Source organism: Nannobrachium achirus, assembly GCF_963921795.1.
Source record: "Nannobrachium achirus genome assembly, chromosome: 12".
Classification (NCBI taxonomy): Eukaryota; Metazoa; Chordata; class Actinopteri; order Myctophiformes; family Myctophidae; genus Nannobrachium; species Nannobrachium achirus.
In genome coordinates, this window is record NC_137832.1 from 53609806 (window position 1) to 53630814 (window position 21009).

The window sequence follows — 21009 nt, forward strand, 5'->3', positions numbered from 1 at the left end:
CATGCATAACTGGCCGTGTTTTCTTCTCCGTGCTTTCCTTCTCATCATGGGAAAAGTTAAGTGGCAGTGAGCGATGATGCGATGAGATGCGAGGGTGGCAGACTAGCGGACGGGCACCAACGTGGGACTCCTAGTCAAACATTTTCATGTCAAGGTTCCCCCCGATTGATATGCATTTTTGGCCACACAGCCTCGTTTGAGAAGATGAGAAAGAGATTTGTAAACAATCTTAGAAAATAGCAGATATACAAGCTCACAACGTTGTGGTGATGTGGTGCATAGCGACCTTTTTTTTGTGTAGACCAGTAGTTCCCCAACTCGGGGACAGGACCCCTCAGGGGGGTTCCCTAATTATTTTACTTTTTTGGGGGGGGGTCACCAGATGATTTGTATAAAGCAGCGTTATGATTTAAAATAGTTGCAGCCTTATTGTTTTTAGTAAAGTAAAGTAAAACTACATTGATTATTTCATTAGTGTTTCGTAACTGATTAAACCAATTATTATAACCTACGTAAGTGACAAACACCCTTTCATCGTCGTTCTGCTTTCTCATCAAACAAAGGAACGTATGGTTGCTCTCAGACAGAGAACACATGCAAAGCATTTCATGTTTTACTAGAATGCAGCTCCTTCCAATCACACGGCCCAGCAACACAAAGGCTCTGGGCGGAATGCATTCTTTTTCACTGATTATTGTCGTGTTCAGGATGTTTTGTTTTTGGTGTCAGCAAGATATTTCATTAGTCAAGTCATCTGTCTTTATATATTTTTGCTGTCTGGCAGAAGTTGGCTAACTCCAAAATGTTACATTTTCAGGAAATCATGCATTGATAAGAATAGCTGACAATTTCATTGATTACATTTTTTTACCAACACACAGGCTAAAGGATGTTCAATAGCACCGATTTATGAAAAAAATAATAAAAAATAAATAAAATAAAACTGGACAGTGACGATATAGTATTTTGGGTTATCGTTCATTCATATCATATGCCATAGCTTGTGGTTTTCTCTTCTAAGCAAAATGTTGCAGCCGCTCTGAAGCAAAAAAAAAAAAAAAAAAAACATTTTGACAACCACCGCCAATACATAGACCTACGCGTCAGTTTCTAAATGAAGCCGGTTTTCTATAGTACTGCACAGTGTCACGAACATTTCCAGGTAATTGCACCGATGATGTCAATTCATTTCAGTCAGTTATTTTGGAGTTGTCAAGATGATTTCATAAACTACTTCACACATCTATTTTAAAAGAGCCGATGTACAAGCTCACAACGTGGTGGGCCACCAGATGATTTGCATGAAGCAGCGCTATGATTTAAGATGGTTAACTGTTGCAGCCTTATTGTTTTTGAAAGTAAAACTACATTGATTATTTCATTAGTGTTTCGTAACTGATTAAACCAATTATTATAACCTACGTAAGTGACAAACACCCTTTCATCGTCGTTCTGCTTTCTCATCAAACAAAGGAACGTATGGTTGCTCTCAGACAGAGAACACATGCAAAGCATTTCATGTTTTACTAGAATGCAGCTCCTTCCAATCACACGGCCCAGCAACACAAAGGCTCTGGGCGGAATGCATTCTTTTTGACTGATTATTGTCGTGTTCAGGATGTTTTGTTTTTGGTGTCAGCAAGATATTTCATTAGTCAAGTCATCTGTCTTTATATATTTTTGCTGTCTGGCAGAAGTTGGCTAACTCCAAAATGTTACATTTTCAGGAAATCATGCATTGATAAGAAAAGCTGACAATTTCATTGATTACATTTTTTAACCAACACACAGGCTAAAGGATGTTCAATAGCACCGATTTATGAAAAAAATAATAAAAAATAAATAAAATAAAACTGGACAGTGACGATATAGTATTTTGGGTTATCGTTCATTCATATCATATGCCATAGCTTGTGGTTTTCTCTTCTAAGCAAAATGTTGCAGCCGCTCTGAAGCAAAAAAAAAACAAAAAACATTTTGACAACCACCGCCAATACATAGACCTACGCGTCAGTTTCTAAATGAAGCCGGTTTTCTATAGTACTGCACAGTGTCACGAACATTTCCAGGTAATTGCACCGATGATGTCAATTCATTTCAGTCAGTTATTTTGGAGTTGTCAAGATGATTTCATAAACTACTTCACACATCTATTTTAAAAGAAAGACCTGTCTTCCAGTGTACCCGACATGCAACCACAACACAAAATTAGACCTCAGATTTGAGGGAAGTTGCTTATAGTGACATCTTGCAGAGTGTCTATTCTCCCCCCCCCCCCTTTTTATCATGTGTACATGCAAGACGATACACGAGTATAATGCAAGAGGTTCTCTAATAAAACCTCTTATCTCCATATTTTAACTAGGGGATGCTGTGGTCAGATCTTGACTAGATGCTTGACACCACTTCTGTATGGTTTTATACTGTATCTAAAAACATAATATACTGTATATTTCCTTATGTTGCACACATGCACAGTATATTCTGCATTATGTTCATGTCGTGAGGTTGTAAATCAGCTATTATTTTTTGTTCCGTGACATGGGTGAGTGCAACTAACTATTAGGCCTTTAAGTTTCATATTTCAGCCTAGATTTAGTACAGTTTATATTTAAAGTTTCTTCTACAAAAACTAACGCCCATGCTTCTATCCGGAACTGGCTAAACTCGCTGGCTAAACTCTTACAAGTTAATTTATACCACCTTCCAGGACAATGTCGTTAAAACAATTGCCTCACGACTGAATTACTTAAGCATGTTTTTTCTTGAAAGAACATGAAATATGATTTGCACATATTTCCGGCGCAGATTCTGCTTGCTCAACAGTACACTCTTGAGAATTAACCGTTAAGTCTGAAGGAAATTGAAGCCCTCACTGACTCTGGCTGGGTTGCGATCAGTTTGGCCAGATTTTGCAAGAGAAACCTCATATTATGTCCAAAACCTTTCAGCGTTTCAAATTTTAAAAAATGGCAAAAGTAACAGATACAGTATATACTGTATACTTGCTTGGGACGCCTTGTGGATCTGCTGCTTTTGATGCTTTTGTGTGACAGCATTTATACTTTAGCTATTGAAAAATAGCAGATAATAAGCTCAAAGTGCGGCACCGAGTGCCGCAGTGCTAGCTTGTAGATCTGCTATTTTTTTTTTATCGTGATTGAATTTTTTTGCATGTCTTTTTAATAGCGGACATTTGTAACTCAAATATTGGGGGTCCGCAGCCAAACATGTAATTTTGGGGGTCCTTGACATGAAAATGTTTGAGAACTACTAATTTAGAAGAAGGATTTAGAAGACATTTATAGAATCATTTATACATTTATTATAACGTTGCTGTCGTTTGTGCATGACTGCAACGTTATGATAAGCTTGTAGACCAGCTATTTTCGCTCTTTGTAAAAAAGAAAAAAATAATTAAGTGGTTAATCGACTAAACCTTTTTTATTAAATATGTACTGTATATATTTTAATCGATTTGACATAGTGGAAATAACCAATCTATAATCATTGTGCGATTGACTATTTTCACGACTTTCTGTGCGCCGCTCTTGTACGATGAAGTAATGGCATTGATTTACGAAAACAAAAACGTAAAAATTGGACCGTTGGAGATACAAGCTTTCTGCTCCGACCACAGCCCACACAGACGATATGCTTGGCTCTTCAGCTCCAGCTTGATTAGCAAGCTGCCTCCCCATTAGCGTGGATTGAGGATGTCAGCTAAATTAGCCTCTCCCCTCACCCATTCAGCATGGCTGCTTCATTAACATGCAAGAACCTCCGCACCATGCCTCTGTTCCTCTATCTGTCCATCCCATAATAAGCACAGACATGTAGGAATGAACCTGGACCACCACCCCCACACATGAAGGAATCTTCATCTTTCCTGCTTTTTAACTTTAATGTTTTCTTTGCTTCTTTTTTAGCCTTTTAGTTAGTTATTCTCTTAATAAAGTTTACATTTTTAATGTACAGAGAGTACAGAGAAAAGCGATATATAAATTGGCTCTATTATAATAATTATTATTATCTTTTTTTAATGCCTTGCATGAATCCTATTTAGATCATGGTCATAATGGATGAACATTAGTCAAACATATATGGATGTTCTGCCAAAATAGTTGAGTATACCGTAAAAAAAAGAAAAAGATAAAAATACTTGAGAATTATGCCTACGTCTATGAAATCTGTCTATTTGAGTGGCGTAAGATCAAAGTAATTAGTGATCAAATATTTAGGTGTGGGGCATGAGGAGAGGTGATAAGGAGATGTGTAAGTGTAAGTGTATAAAGAAAGAGTAACTGCACATTTCTAAAGTGACAATTTAAGGACTTTTTAATACTTCTAAAATGACAAATTAAACATTGGCCAAATTGTCAAATATTAGAGGCAGAAATTGTGAAAATAGACAATCTACATGCTCACAACACCTTGCAACGCGAGGCGTTGTGAGCATGTAGATCTGCTATTTTCACAATAGAACTGTGTTATACAAAATGATGCCTCAACTCTTAGTGCTCGTCAGGGTGGGGGGTCCCCTGTTAAAATATGATTACCGGTATTTTGGGGGTCACAGCCTGAAAAATAAGGTTGATAACCACTGCTTTGATTGATTGAAGACTTTATTAGAAGTTTGCATAGGAAAAGGTACAGTTTCATGACGGTACAGTTCACTGGTACAAGGTCTACTAAAAGGAGATCCTAGAAAAGACTTAAGCTTATGTCCACAGGAAACCATTTCTCATATAACATTGAATGACAGACGAATAGAACACAGTACTATAACCACTGCTTTAATGGATAGTGTCGGGGCGTTCCACATATTGGCGTAACGGTATAACAGGTATGCTATTAGTAAATTCTCGATATTAAAAGTGATCCCATGGCACCCCCCCTGGTACTGACGTCATGGCGGCGCCCCGAGGCGCTGCCACACGGCGCTCTCTTTGAGAAGCCCCTGGTGTGAGGATCCACGGCAGGGTGGATGATGGACCTGAAGGTCTGGTGGCATCATCTGCTCAGAGCCACAGGAGAGCCCAGGCCTCTGGCTCTGCCCCTGGCTAAACCCTCTGCACACACACACACACACACACACACACACACACACACACACACACACACACACACACACACACACACACACACACACACACACACACACACACACACACACACACACACACACACACACACGCGCACAGCACAGCACAGCTGGGAGAGGATCTGTGCACGTTTACTCAAGTATACTGTAAACGTTAAAGGACGACACTGGGTGAAAAGAGAGATTATCTGACATATACTGGTAGAGTATATGACAGTTTATTTACAGGTATACTGGGCATATACCCACATTATTGGGTATATACTTTTTGAGAGATATTCTGGCATATTCCTCTGTATTCAGTGATAATAGGTGATATACTGCCCCCAGCTAGACAAAGGCACACCAGGGGGTCTGGTTCATTCCTTTGACCTACAAATTGACTATTTGTTTAAAGAAAGGGGAGGAGGGCAAACAGCCCCCCTCCCAAAAAGAAAATGTTTAGTTTGCCTTGTATATCCCAAGTATAAAGTAGGGCTTAATTTGCCTTATCTCACATTTTCAATTAATTACACTGTTGTAAAAAGTAGAAACTTGCAATCTCATGTACTATGACATTCAATGATGACTAATTAGAAACAGTTGCATGATACAATACGTCTTTATTTTTGAACATCATAAGAGATACAGTAGAGTATTGTACAGTATTGTATAGTACAGGAATGGCATGCAAATTGACTGGAACCTCATTTAGTCTAAGTCAGGGGTCTTCAACGTTCTCGTGCCTATAAATGCCTTCTCACACTCACTCACTCACACACACACACACGCACGCACGCACGCACGCACGCACGCACGCACGCACGCACGCACGCACGCACACACACACACACACACACACACACACACACACACACACACACACACACACTGTCTCTCTACTTCTCCAAAGGCACATTTTAGTTTTTGTTCGTTTTGAATGTATCTACTGATATCCTAAGTATAAAGTATAGGGCTTAATTTGTTAATCTAAGTAAGTACCTGGCTGGCTAGCTGGCTATTTGAAAATACAAACTACAATTCAAACCTTATGATTTTTACATTCAAAAGTATTGTCATCAAAATATACTTAAAGTACCAAAAGTAAAAGTAGGCCTACACAATCTTTGAAAATAGCAGCTTGTAGATCATCTATTTTCAAATAGCCAAGGTATAAAATAGGGCTAAAGTGGTTTATGCATGTTTTATAATATTATAATTTATATCTGCAAAGTAACTAGTAACTTAAGTTTATTGTCATACCTCCAGACAAGGTCCCCCATTGGGATAACAGCGCCATCTGGCGCTGCAACAGAGTAAAACTCATAAGCTCCCGTACGAGAAATATCATTTGTCGGGAGGGCTGTCAATCACAAACGAGGGCACCGCCCCCGAGTGTATATAAGCCCTGCGGGCTATCATAACTTCCTCTTCCGCACCTCTGCTTACCTGCAACTAGAGTGTCGCGAACTCAGCCATATAAATATAATTTTCTGTAAAGTTTAGCCTAAGCGTTGGCTAGGAAGTCGGCCACTGGCCTTTATAGAATATCTCCTGTACGTCTTTATTCTTCAGTTCCAACAGTTTCGGCGTTCTCACCTGTTTCCTCGCTGTAAGTTTCCAGCTTCTTCTCTGAGCTTGTTATTGCCCGATAGCCTCTTGTAGCTTAGCCTAGCTTCAAGCTATCGATGTTCCACGGCCCTCGGCTAGCATGCTGCTATCCTTGTTCCCCTGGAAGTGTGCTCGATGCTGGAGACTTATCGCTGGTGAGGACACCCACCCTCGGAATTTCCTTCGATGATCCCGCAGGCTGCTTCATGTGGTGAGTCTTTAGAGTGTTAGCAAGTGCCTTGCTTGCTCGTTCCTTTGTTTGATAGCCTCATGCTAGAAGGCCCTCACCAGGGCACTGATTGCTAGCGCGCCCTAGCTGGGTGTCGCTATTTTCTTTACTTCTAGCTGGCTAGGACTTTCCAATGTTTGTCCGGTGGTTTCTCGTGTTGTCCCCGCCGCCCTGGTCTCGCCGACCAGGGCTACGGGCCTCTCCTGGCAGGTTTTGTGGGCACGCAGCGGTGCCCGCTGTTTGTGCTTCCTTCACTTAGCCTCCACTAGCCTTGTGGCCTGCCTGGTTTTTCCCTCCACCGGACTCTGCTGCCTCCGGGGCTCGCGGCGCTGTACGCCACAGCGCTGCTTCTCGCCCCGGGCCGCAGCCTGCAGCCACTACGCCTATAGGGGGCTCCAGCGCGCCGCTGGTGCCCTACGGCGGACGGCTGCAACGTCACGGGACTACTTGCTGGTTCTCGCCCTCTCTCCCGCCGGTTCGGCTGGCCGCCGTCCCAGGGAGGAGAACCTGCTAGCCCGCCCGGCCGCTCCCACGCCGGGGGCGGCTAGCGGCGTGGTTTTTTCCCGCCTGCAGCCACGACGCCACGTTGTTTCTGCCTCCGGGGCTCACGGCGCTGTACGCCACAGCGCTGCTTCCTGCCCCGGGCTGCAACCTGCAGCCACTACGCCTATCGGGGGCTCCAGCGCGCCGCTGGGGCCCTACGGCTGGCGTTCTGCAACTTCACGGGACCACACGCCGGCCCTCGCCCTCTCTCCCGCCGGTTCGGCTCCGCCGTTCCAGGGAGGAGAGCCTGCTAGTCCGCCCGGCCGCTCCCACGCCGGGGGCGACTAGCGGCGGCTCCGGTTCCCGCCTGCAGCCACGACGCCTATTGGGGGCTCCAGCGCGCCGCTGGTGCCCTACGGCTGGTGTCTGCAACTTTGAGGGACCCCGCCCGGCCGCTTCCACGCCGGGGGCGGCTAGCGGCGGCTCCGGTTCCCGCCTGCAGCCACGACGCCTAAAGCCCCCTCCACTAGGGTGGTATATGATGGAAGGTGGAATGTTTTCTTGGACTGGTGTGAGCTACAGGAGCCACCTGTGGTGGCTCACTTGGCTCCAGCCCAGAAGGCGTTAGTTTTCTTGCGGGACCGCCTGGACCTTGGTCTGGCGTTCTCTACGCTTAGGGGTTATTTAGCGGCTTTTGATGCCTGTCACCTGGGGGTGTCAGGCATGGGCCTTTCTAAATTCCCTGAGGTGGTCAAGTTCATACACGGTGTCGACCGTTTAAGACCTGTGACTAGATTTTTGTTCCCTGCTTGGGATCTACAAGTGGTTCTTGAGGGCCTTTGCAAGGCACCCTTTGAACCGATTGGGAGGACCTCTTTGAAACATTTAAGTTTCAAGACAGCTCTTTTGCTTGCCTTGTCTACGGCTAAGCGTGTGAGCGACCTTCATGCGCTCTCTGTGAGCCCTGATTGTATGAGGTTTCTCAATAATGACTCCAAGGTTCTTCTTAAACCTCAATTGAGTTTTATTCCTAAGAACCGAGTGGTCCCGAAGGAACCTGTTGTTTTGACGGCTTTCCATCCTCCTCCGTTTGCATCGGAGGAGGATAGGCGTCTTCATTGTCTTTGTCCAGTTAGGGCCCTGAAGGCCTACTGTGACAAGACGGTGGACAGCAGGTCTACTTCTCAGCTGTTCGTGGTCATGAATGCCCGTCAGCGAAAAGCGGTGTCCAAACCCACTCTGTCGAGATGGATTGTGGATGCTGTTAGGTTGGCTTACACCCGGGCTGGGTCTGAAGTGCCGGAGGCACTTAAGGCCCACAGTACTAGGGGTGTGTCTACCTCTAGGGTTTTGTCCAAAGGTGTCTCCATTGAGGAGATTTGTGCGGCGGCGAATTGGTCTTCGCCGTCCACCTTTGCGACCTACTGTCACCTGGACGTTGCGCCTTCTGCTATGGCGCATACGGTTCTAGGTGCTGCTGCCCCGCCTACTATGTAGTGGGGCGGCTCTCTCCCCTTCCTGGGACAGCTTGCTACTGTCTCTAGGATACCTGGGGGGGGACCCTGAGTCTTTCCCTTATATTACTGTAGTATTATAAGGCGGACCTGTGTCTGCCCTTAGTGCATATGGCAGGCCTCGGTCTGTCAGGGTCTCTTTTCTGTCTAAACACGCCCAGGCCCTGTGGGCCTGGGTCGGATCAGTCCTGAAAGGGGTCACGTCGGTTGACGGGACCTCCTTCCGGGTGTGGTCGGTGTGAACGACAGTCTTGTCGGATCATGGCTTCTCGGGGAGTGTATGAGTCCCAATGGGGGACCTTGTCTGGAGGTATGACAATAAACGTATAGGTTCCGAACGGAACCATGTTTATTTAATACCGGAGGACAAGGTCCCCCGAATAAAGCCCCTCGGTTCGCTAGTTGCGGGCGCAGAGGTGCGGCTTTAGAGGAAGTTATGATAGCCCGCAGGGCTTATATACACTCGGGGGCGGTGCCCTCGTTTGTGATTGACAGCCCTCCCGACAAATGATATTTCTCGTACGGGAGCTTATGAGTTTTACTCTGTTGCAGCGCCAGATGGCGCTGTTATCCCAATGGGGGACCTTGTCCTCCGGTATTAAATAAACATGGTTCCGTTCGGAACCTATACGTTTTCAAATACAGTAAATGTTGTGGAGTAAATGTACAATATTAGCATCCAAGATGTAGTGGAGTAGAAGTAAATTGGAAATAATCAAGTAAAGCACAAATGGCTCCAAATTGTATTGAAGTAGCCTACAGTACAGTTTTCTTTTTTACAAGGATTCATATTTTAGACTGTAGGCCTAATTAGAGAAAAGATGGGTTAAAATGTTTTCATTTACTGTTTTCTATTGTTTATTTTAATGATTGATGATTGTAATGGTAAAAATGCAATAGTTGCCTCTTATAAAGTATAAGAATATTTTCCATTCAGGCTGTCTGTTGCAGCTTTGACACAAGTTGCAGTGTCTCTCAGCCCAGCCCAGCTCAGGCACAGCCAATGACTTTCCTTCTCAGTTTGGCCAATCAGGTTATCACACGTTTGACTTTGAAATTTTAACTGCCAGCCAAAATCAGTTGACTCAGACTGACTGACTGACTGAACTACTTCAAAGGTAAGCTTCCAGCCTATGTATTTCTAAATTGTTAGTAGGGTATTGCTAGTTTTGTTTGTTTTTATGACAATACATATCTGTGTAACCCTCATTATTAGTTTTTTTTTTTTTAAAGAAAACTAAATCCTCTGTACATGTATTAAGTTTACTTAAGCCTGTTTAGTTAAGCCCTTCTAGAAATAAACTATTATGCTTCTTCTCTTCAACAGTCTTTTCTTCACATAATCTTGGTGGTTTCAAATGTAGAAGTTTTAACAGGTAAGCCTATACAGTCATACATTATGTTAGTTAGCAGACAAGGAACTCTGAGCTCTTAAACAACACACACACACACACACACACACACACACACACACACACACACACACACACACACACACACACACACACACACACACACACACACACACACACACACAGAAACACACGCAATTCTCAACTTGCAGTTAATGAAATTATGTCTGCATACCGGTATATGGGGATGCATGTGTCCACCCAAGGTGAGAAGGCCTATGCTTTTAACTAATTAACTTTGTGAATCATTCTGTTTAGGAGGCTCGAAAACAATGAGAACCACAAGAAAGGTAATTGTATCAATTGTTTGTTCTTTGATGTATCAATGTGTAATTTAACCAAGTTAAATAATGTCACATATTGTGCTTTTCTTTGTAGTAAAAAGACATCAGCTAAGACTATAGGTAGACAGGATATTTGAATAAGGGGGGAAAGGGAAGAAAAGGTGTCAACTGTGGGGGAGGTGTGAGTTGCTGTCTGGAAGTGAGCTGCACATACATTTCCCCCATTAATGTCCTGTGTTTTCAATTCATCATTTTCGTGATAAGACCTTTGAACGGGTTTAAATAAATTGTGTTTGTTTAGACAAACAACTAAATAAATCCTAATGGCATTTTCCTTGTATTTTAGCTGCTTGCAGGACTTATTTTGAGTCTGTGAAAAGAAGCCATCGTCCTCAATGAGGCTCAGACAGAGAAAGCTCAGGGTAAGTTTGGAACTGTTTGTAAAAAGTAAAATGTTGTTTTGTTTTACATGTTGTATCAATGTAATAATGGTAATTAAATACTTATCAATTAATTGTTTTTCTATATTTTACAGTTGATGACCAGCGTATATCTGGAGACAGATGCATCCTGCATGGGAACTGATCCTCCTTCAGAAGAAGAGGATGTTGGGAGTGGAGTGGAGTTGTGCAGTGGCTCATATTTATGCATTCCTGGTTTAAATGAGTTAAAATGTTCATATACAGTACTGTTCTGTTTTAGTTGTGCTGCAGTTTTTTGGATCAATAAACACAATTTACCTGAGATTGTTGCTTATTTCTTCTAATTCTATGTCACACAGTGCAACACATTTTGAGCTTGTAGATCTGCTATTTTTTTATAGGCCTACAATAGTATACAATATAAGTATACAATAATATACAATATATATAATATATAATGGACCCCCCCCCCACAATGTGGAAGTGGGGGGTGCCCCCCCCCCCAATAAAAGCAGTCCCCTCCCCCCCCCCCCCCCCCCCCCCCCCCAAAGTAGAGGGGGGAGGGTGCCCCCACGAATAAAAGCCCCCCCACACCACCCACAGATGACAGCCAATCACAGCTGGCTTAGTGCACATGCTCAGTGAAAATCCAGGTATAGGGAGGGGGAAAAATTCCCTCCCACCAGTGAGAAATCCTGGGACTTCTGAGGTGTGATTTCTGACAGCAGCCACAGCAGGGGTTCACGAATACTTAAGTAGTGGTACAAAACGGCTATATACCGAACTGAATACTCCTGATTATCTGGCTGAATATCTCATGTTTATGCCGGTTTATTTACTGAATATACCTGTCATAGAATGTAGTATACCGGTCCGATAATCTCTCTTTTCACCCAGTGCGACTTCACCACTTTTCAAACTATACTTCATATAATTGGTCCTCACCAATGATCATGATAAAAAAGCAAAAAAACAAAATCTACTCTGTGGGTAGTTCAGTAACCCGTCTACCAGTGACATCAGCGATGGGGAATCTGAGCTAATAGGAACTTCAGGCTTTCTATTCCTGAACATTGTTCTTGTGATAATGAAAATGGAAATGCAATTTAATTTGTAAAAATGATGATGTCACTGACAGATGGGTTTTTGAACTGCCCATAGCTCTCCTAAGAGACACAAACTGAGTAGATTTCTTTTTTTTACACATGTATCTTCAATAGAATACATTAGTGAGGACCAGTTATAAGAACATTGGTTGAAAAGTGGTAAAGTCGTTTTAAGACCTGAGGACGATTAAAAAAAAAGGATCACCCAAAATCTATTATGTATTTGGCCAGGGACCCCCCCCCCCCCAGAAGCAAAGATTTGATTCACAAATGTTCACTTTATAATCAATGATTTGCAGATATGTTCACGATTTCTTTATACCGAACATTAACATTTGTTTTTATTTTTTATGGGCTATGTGAAATATTTGAGTTGCCTTTTTTGGAGTATGTCCATTTTTATATTTTATAACTCCACCCCATCTCATCTTTAATAGTATAATAGTATTTCCACATTGTGGTATTGCTACTTTTAAGTCAGAGTAGTGCCCCCCCGGCCCGCCACACCACCACTGCTGGCCTCGCTCAGACAATAGAAGGCTCACTTTGAGTTTGACTCTCGTTCCTCCACCTCATTGTCGGAAGGTGAGGAAAGATTTCAGGCGTTTCGCTCGTCGTTCCATTTCCTGGATTCTCATTAAGGCGGCGGTAATTGGATCGGGCGTTAATAGACATATGGAGATTGCGGTGCCGTTCATCATTAGGGTCTTTAATTGCACCCATTCCGGCCTCCGCCGCTCCTTTCTAAATAAGTCATAGTGGTTCACACACTCTGCCTCTGAGCCCGGTCAGCACGGGACATTCCTTTACATTCTCAGCGTGTTAACGTGATGAAATAATCCAGACCACCGATTGCATTGAGTATTTTCTTTGTTTAGATCAGTGATTCTCAAAAGGACACCCACATTTATATTTAATTTGACCACGGACCCCCATCTGAAAATAGTTTTTCACCAGGGACCCCCAGAAAAGAAGATTTGGGTTATTATTATTTAAAGTAAAAATAAAAATAAATAACAGAGCTACAAGCTCACAGCGTGTCACTTCGTGCCAGTCTGCGAGATTGTAGATCTGCTATTTTTGAATAGCCAACACATAAATGGATGAAGTGGTTAATTATGGTGGGGGACCTATTATAGAAATTAATATTAATGTTCCACAAGGATGAAGGATTTGAAGAGTTGACAAAGGTTTATTCAAAGAGGCAAGAAGTTGAACAGAGTATCAGCATTACAGATCCTTTGAGGAGCAGGCATCCTGGCCTCTCCTCTCAGCCCCTCTGGGCACAAGCCTCCCCTGTACCATTATCCTACAGTTCTTATAGTCCATTCTGACACAGATGCTATTCTAAACATGTTCTTATAAGGATTGTGTACTACAGATAAAGCAACATACAAATAGATACACAGGGTACAGATTTGCTGACAGAGTGAGAGAGCAAGCATAGGTGGGGGAGAGAACTCAGCTGTTAGACATGTGTTGACAGCTGCAGGTACATCTAAAAGAGTAAGTAGCCTTGTGAGATTCTTTAGACACATACAGTACACTTATTTGTTACACTATAAATCTTTCTACCACATTCCACACTTTTTTTTTTTTGTGAATGAATAGTCTATTCATTTACATATGACAGGAGATTTATAGAGTGCAATAGACCTTTCAGACAATTACATGTTGATATAGCAATTTAAATAATTAATTAATTAATTCACTATTCCCGACTTCGTTAATAGTTAATACTTGTGCATTACTTTTACGTGGATTAAGATCGTCTGGCTACGCAATAATCACTTTACGACTTTTTCATGCTTGCTTGTTTACACTAGAATTTAGTAAATGTGAATCCATATTTGTTTGTACTTTGAAATTCTGTTTTCCAAAATCAAGAGCCCGCATGTCCACTCTCATCTGACTCAGTCATTCCTTGACCCTTAGTTACCATGCAGAGCTGCGACAACTCTTATGTTGGAATATCAGAATGTAGACCATAGAAACAAATATTCTCACATTAGTGGCAAATGCCTTGTTGACTCATATTTTAGATATCAACTTTTAGCTAATATTATTCCTATATAAATTACTCAGCTTAATATCAAACACATAGTTGTTGTAGTCTTCATGGCGTCTCTCCGTTCCTCCCATCTTCATTTGGCTTATGGCATGTGGCGGTTAATGTCTTTGCTTCAGCGATCTCCACTGGGCTGGTGGGGCCCAGTTCAGTGGCTCTCTGACGTGCCAGCATGTGTTTCCTTGGCTCGGTCCCCTCCTACTGTGGCAAAAGTCTGTTGGTGTTCGACGTGGTGTCGATTTCGTCACCTCCGCTGTCAGTCTGTGTTGTTTCTTGGTGCCGACTTGCTCTCCATGTTGGTGAATAGCAATCTGCCCTCCTTGTCACCACAGGCTGCAGTCATCACAAGATTAGTGTTAATCTGTGAGGTCTCGACCTTGTAGATCTGCTTGAAAGTCAGTTCTTGCTGGTTTTGCATAGCTTGCAAGTTGCTTCTGTAGCGGTCTCCTCTTTGTTCTCCATGGTGGTGGACCTGCTTTAGGTCTGCTTTCAAAAATCTCCTTTCCGAAAAATTCCTTCATCCCAAGGTTCTTTTGACCAAGTATCCATCTATGGTAAAGATGAAATATTGGTCCCATCTGGGGTGCCAAATATTATAGAAATTAATATTAATGTTCCACAAGGATGAAGGATTTGAAGAGTTGACAAAGGTTTATTCAAAGAGGCAAGAAGTTGAACAGAGTATCAGCATTACAGATCCTTTGAGGAGCAGGCATCCTGGCCTCTCCTCTCAGCCCCTCTGGGCACAAGCCTCCCCTGTACCATTATCCTACAGTTCTTATAGTCCATTCTGACACAGATGCTATTCTAAACATGTTCTTATAAGGATTGTGTACTACAGATAAAGCAACATACAAATAGATACACAGGGTACAGATTTGCTGACAGAGTGAGAGAGCAAGCATAGGTGGGGGAGAGAACTCAGCTGTTAGACATGTGTTGACAGCTGCAGGTACATCTAAAAGAGTAAGTAGCCTTGTGAGATTCTTTAGACACATACAGTACACTTATTTGTTACACTATAAATCTTTCTACCACAGACCCCCTGGACCCCACTTTGAGAACCACTGGCTTAGATTGTTTTTGTTTCGTCACCTGCAATGTCACTTCTGCATCCTGTATGAGTTCTCTCCCCTGATTGGATAGGGTTCGTATCCCGATCTGAAGATATATTTTCTCTTTACTGTTATAAAAGTATTTAACACTTTGTTGTGAGCTGGTAGATCTGCTATTTACAGGGGGGAACGGTGTTTAATGTGATTTTTTCATGTATTCCTAGGACCATTGAAGTGCTGATCAGCTTGAACCATGGGAAGTCGTACATCTCCACCTCCCTTACCATCAGCGCGTCCACATGCGTGAGTGTCACAATCATCTGCTGGTGGGAATGCTGGAGTTCTTTTGGTCTTCTAGGGTTCTGATGACAGATGATTTCCTTCTTCCTTGCTTTATTTGTAAATGATTAGGTGCCAGAGCTCATGAAACTAACAACTAACATTTGACATGAGGGGGAGGCGGGGCCTTTGCGCTATTTGCAGACTAACCGTCGGTTCCAGCAAGGCTGGCTGTAGTGTGCACTGTACAGTGTGCACTGCTCGAATCCATCCCAATTTGTGTTCCTCCCAAAATGTTGTGTCTTGGATAACAATTGACAGTAGATTGTAAACATCTCCTACTCATACTATATTTGTGTAAGTTTGGATACTTCCTTCCTTCCTTCCTTCCTTCCTTCCTATGGTGTCGTCAAAAGTGCAATGTTTGTCTTTGAAATGCTGTGGGAGTTTAGGGATAAGGGGTAAGGCATGGACGTAAATAGGGCCCCTAATCTTCTCTCCGTGCTTACACACACACTTTGACTCTTTGACATATTGTGTTGGTGTGGTGTGTGTGTCCAGACTAGCGGCTGGGTGGTGGCCATAGTGTTCCTGGTGCTGTTCATCCTGCTGGCCATAGCCCTCATGTGGTGGTTCTTCCCTCTGTGCTGCACCGTGGTGAGTAGTACCCAATGCTCCTTCATTTGATTTGATCTTTATTTATCCTGAACAAATAAAAACATGGCACAGAAAACTCCATACTCCTCCATATTTTATTTTTTTCAAGAAGGGGCAGGGAGAAGCAAAAGCTTATTTTGTCCGGCCCCCTTCTTACCTTGTCATGTAACAGTATATTGAAACTAGCTATGTGCTCCGGATTATGGGGTGTGCACAGTATATGAGGCATTGAATGTAGGAGTCTCAGAAGTAATGTTGGAGAACGTATCAGTGATGTCAGTCATCTCCATATTTGGACACTGTTTCAGCATGCAGCTCTTACCATGGTGGCAACGCATGCACAGTACAGGTGGCGGTATTAGTGATGTCAGTTATCTCCAAAGTTGGGCACTGTTTAGTATCAGTGATGTCAGCATGCTTGTATATCAGACAGACATCGGACAGACAGACATTCGGTCGTTTATTAGCTGTGCCTTGGGTTAGGGTAGACTCCCACAGTGTCAGCTCACTGACCACCTGCCAACAAGCTCACAACGTATTGCAACGTGACACATTGAGAATGTAGATCCGTTTTTTTCACTACTTACATTATGAATTAGTATTTTTTTTTTCAACCTGAAATTACATGAAATTCTCTTGAAAAATGTTTTTTTATTAAAAAAAAAAAGAGAAGAAAAAAGAAAAAAAAAATTGGAAACACATATTGGTTCTCAACCCTACTGTTTGAGAAACCACTTTGTTTGCCACTCAGTAGGCGTTCCCACATAACTTCCGGGTATGATGATGATGTCACGCGCATACCCTCTATTGCTTTATTGATATAGACTTTATAGTTTGTCAGTAGTGAGAATCTACAAGCTATATACGTGCTCGTTGGTGAGCGTTAGAGGAAGTGGGGTGAAGCCTTGTGGCGGCGGTCCTCGCCTCGGGTTCACCATGTTCACCCACCCTGGCCTACAGCAACACCACAGCATCCTAGCAACGCCACAGCACAACACTGCAGAAGAAGTTCAAACAGGAAGTGTTCATCCTGTACGTGACTGTTGAAACACCAAACTGCACAGGAAGTTGACAGGCGTTCCCCCGCGTGTGACTCTCATCTTGGTGTCATTTCGATATCTCCATTTGATGTTTCTTTTTTTTTATTATCTTAAAGGGATATTTATTTCACTCTCAACGTGCACATACAGTATGCATGCTTTTTTGGTTTAGTTTTGTTTTGAACAGGCTCAACGCTCTAGTCTAAACTATTCCATTCACACAGCTGACCAAAAAATTATAATAAACCAAAACATTGCAGATTAGATATTTGTTTTTTGGGGGAAAGGGGGGAGGGGGGGCTATTATATGAGCAGGGCTACAGATGGTGCCCCCCTGGTCCCCCTGTGTGTCTCTATCCCCGCTTATCTGGAGCCCTTCGATGAAGGGAAAACTGTACCCCCCCTCTCTCCCCCCCCCACCCCCAATTACACCCCCCCCCCCCCCCCCCCCCCCCCCCCCCCACACACACACACACACACACACACACACACACACACACACACACACACACACACACACACACACTCCCGCTAAATGATAGATGTCACCTTGCTTTGAGGGCCTGCTGAAGGGAGCCCTTGTCGTTCCGGGATGAGATGGAAGCATATTTTGGAAAACCAACAAAGGCATTAAAATGTAAACCCCCTGCAGCATGTCTGGCGGGACGCTGCATGTTTGTATTGGTGCAGGGAGAGAGAGAGAGAGAGGGAGAGGGAGAGAGAGATGGTACCCCTCCCCTCCTCCCCTGTGCTGGGGGGGCACAAACACTAGAGCACATGGACATGTGTGGCTTGTTAATATTTAAAGCATCCAGTCTGCCAGGTTTCAACAGTCGGGATGAGGCCGTGCACACACACACACACACACACACACACACACACACACACACACACACACACACACACACACACACACACACACACACACACACACACACACACACACGCTCTCCCTCATGGAATGCTGCCAGGAGAGAGGTCACACAGTATGTGCTGTGCTGCTGCTGCTGCTCTGCGGTGATTTTCTTTGTTTATGATTTGTTATTTTTTTGGAGAGTGGAATCAGAGCAGCATGCGTTGGCCTACATTATGAAGTTCACACCAGATGCGTGTGAGAGGATGCGCGAGAGGCAGCAGCAAGGCCGTTTCCTGCTTTTTATCTTGTTGCACCACCACCACCCCCTTGCTGAACTTGTTGTCACTTGGCTGAACACTCTGAGAATTCCTCCTTGGGATTGTTTCCACTTTTAGAGCGTGTTTAAACTTAAAGGGATTGACTTCTATCGATTACTCACCCCATGGGGACTTGAATTCATTCTTAAGACAATAATTTGAGGAGACTCTAATTAGGGAACCTCTGCTGGTCATCAAATGATTGGCTTAGGAATGCAACAAAAACAAAGTCTCCATGTTGGCCTATAATGACAGAAGCCTATAGTGTCCCTATTCGGGGATGGTAGGACCGTGTCATAATAGGTGAATATTTGGCAAAAATAGGCGAACAAGCGACACAAAATAGCAGATTTACAAGTCCGCGCGTTTGAGGCAAAGGTAGCCCTGATTTCTAGTTAATCGTACAAAGAAGATAGCCGATACAAGCTCACAACGTTATGAGCTTGTGGATCGGGTGTTTTCGTACCTAAATCTCACCTGTTCAATTACCAGGCTCAATCACCGCATGTTCTCACCAATGCATTCAGTCGTCGGAAATTAGAAGCACCCCATATGACCAAAACTGTTACTTTTCAGGATTCAAATGCGAAAGTACCAAAAAATTGCAGATCGACAAGCTCGATATACGCGGCACTTTCGCGCCATTCGGGCTTGTGGATCTGCTACTTTAGATGCTTTCACATGACGCTGTAATATGATCAAGTATGGCGTTTAGGGATTTTCATAGAGTTAGGAGGTTTCTGGCTGTCATGCGGACCCTATGCAACCATAAAGCCGGGTGAAAACAGCTTGAGTCAACATGGTGTGGAGTTGGATGTGGATGGATTATCAACTCCAGTTGGACAATTACGGAGAGCTGCCATATGTGGCACCCGCACGGCTCGCTCGCCTCTGATTGGTCACATTTCCCCCCTGGGCCGGGTCGTTGCCGTGCCGTGCCGTGCCACGCCGCGGGGAGCTAACGTCAGATGGCTAAGTATCCCTTGGTTTTAGCTTTTAATTATCCCACGTTTACGGCCGTCGCCGCATCGGTGAGCGCTTCCCTCCTCCCTTACCCACATCTGTCGAATCAGGTAGTTTAGGAAAAGGAAAAAAAAGACGACGACGCAGGCCCGTCATTTGTATAATGCTTTATTTATCCGACAATATGTCCGGGAAAGCTGCTGCGTAATTACTTAATAAAAAGAGCTAATCCCGCGAGCGTAAGGTGTGCCTGGAACGACGTTAATCAGCGTATGGAGAGCGGGGGCTTCTGCGCCGGGCCAGACTGAGCGCTAGGATTTGCTTACATGCAGTTGTGTGTCAGAGAGCGATGAATTAACCCTAATTGATTGTTTTTAATTATTCTAATGACAACAGTGTGTCGGAGAGCGTAACGGTTATCCCTGCTCTTAAGTGTGAATAAAACAGCTGCTAGGGACCCATGATATGCCATAATTACAGTACATTGCTCTTTTTCTTTTTTTTTACCCTGTAAAAACCAATTTAGCAAATGCATAACCTGCCGCGTCAGCACTGTGTCCATCTTGCGGGACTTAATGGACGAAGGGGTCTCCACCCACCCCACCCCCCCCAGGCTGAGATACTGGAGTCTGGAGTATTAATGGTCTTTTATGTGCAGATTGTTAAAGTCGGCTTTTGTGTAAGTCATAGGTTGGAGTGTGGCTTGCTCTTTTGTGTAAGACAAGGTTTTTGGGGCGGCCATAGCTAGTGAGGACTCCTGAGGTCCCTTGTAGGATTCCAGGCCAGCAATGTGTCGAAGTGTCCCTGAGCAAGAAAGACACCTAAACCCTAACTGCTCCCCCCTCCGCGCTGCTCTGTGGGCTGCATTCAGCTGGATGAAGCTGAACACTGAAGTTCCCCCTTGGGATAAGATTTTGACCAACGTTTGCCTGTCATCTCTCCTATGGTATTAACATCGATACGGCATGGAATTGTCGACATGTTTTGGGTCTGAGAGGCTAAGTCTCATCAAATGGTGGTCCGTGGCTCAAATGCAGAATAAATAATGGACCGTGATGTAAAAAGGGTTGAAAACCACTGCATTAATTGCAGTGGGTCTAAGTGATTCATTTGGTTCCATTTGTACACTGTCAGTCATGGAAACACCGCCTTAACAGATGCTAGTATCGGCCAGACTGTCCACCGGCCAGACGGACAATACAGTACGGTACGGTATGGGCGGGGCTCTGGTAATCCTCTCATCAGCAGTGACCGGATGTCAAGCCTCTGAGTGACGAGGGACAAATGTCAGTGTTGCTCACGAAGTGCTTCGCTGTGCACATGGGGACGAGCACTGGTCGGGGGCAAGCTTGTCCCTGAGCGGGATCACATTGGGGACAACCTGCTAGTCACTCACACACAACAACCTGCTAGTCAGGAGCCTGTCTGTCTGTCTGTCACTCAAACACAACAACCTGCTAGTCAGGAGCCTGTCTGTCTGTCTGTCTGTCACGCACACAGGGCTGCCTGTCAGCCACTTTGTTGCTGCTGCGCTGGCAGTGGTGTAAAGTGGTGACCAAGTACATTTACTTAAAGTACTGTTACTTTGTAGATTTTGATTATTAGAACAAAACCACTTCAGCAGTATATA

General features: G+C 43.8%; 1 protein-coding gene across 1 annotated transcript in view; it reads left to right on the plus strand.

The window, feature by feature from the left end:
• antxr2a (ANTXR cell adhesion molecule 2a) overlaps positions 1 to 21009 on the plus strand; it is a gene marked incomplete at its 5' end in the record, with an annotated part of 123715 nt that overhangs the window by 53827 nt on the left and 48879 nt on the right. The window contains 2 exons of the mRNA XM_080738755.1: positions 15492 to 15570; positions 16108 to 16203. Coding sequence (XP_080594881.1) covers positions 15492 to 15570; positions 16108 to 16203 — 175 coding nt within the window. The remainder of the gene's footprint in view (positions 1 to 15491; positions 15571 to 16107; positions 16204 to 21009) is intronic.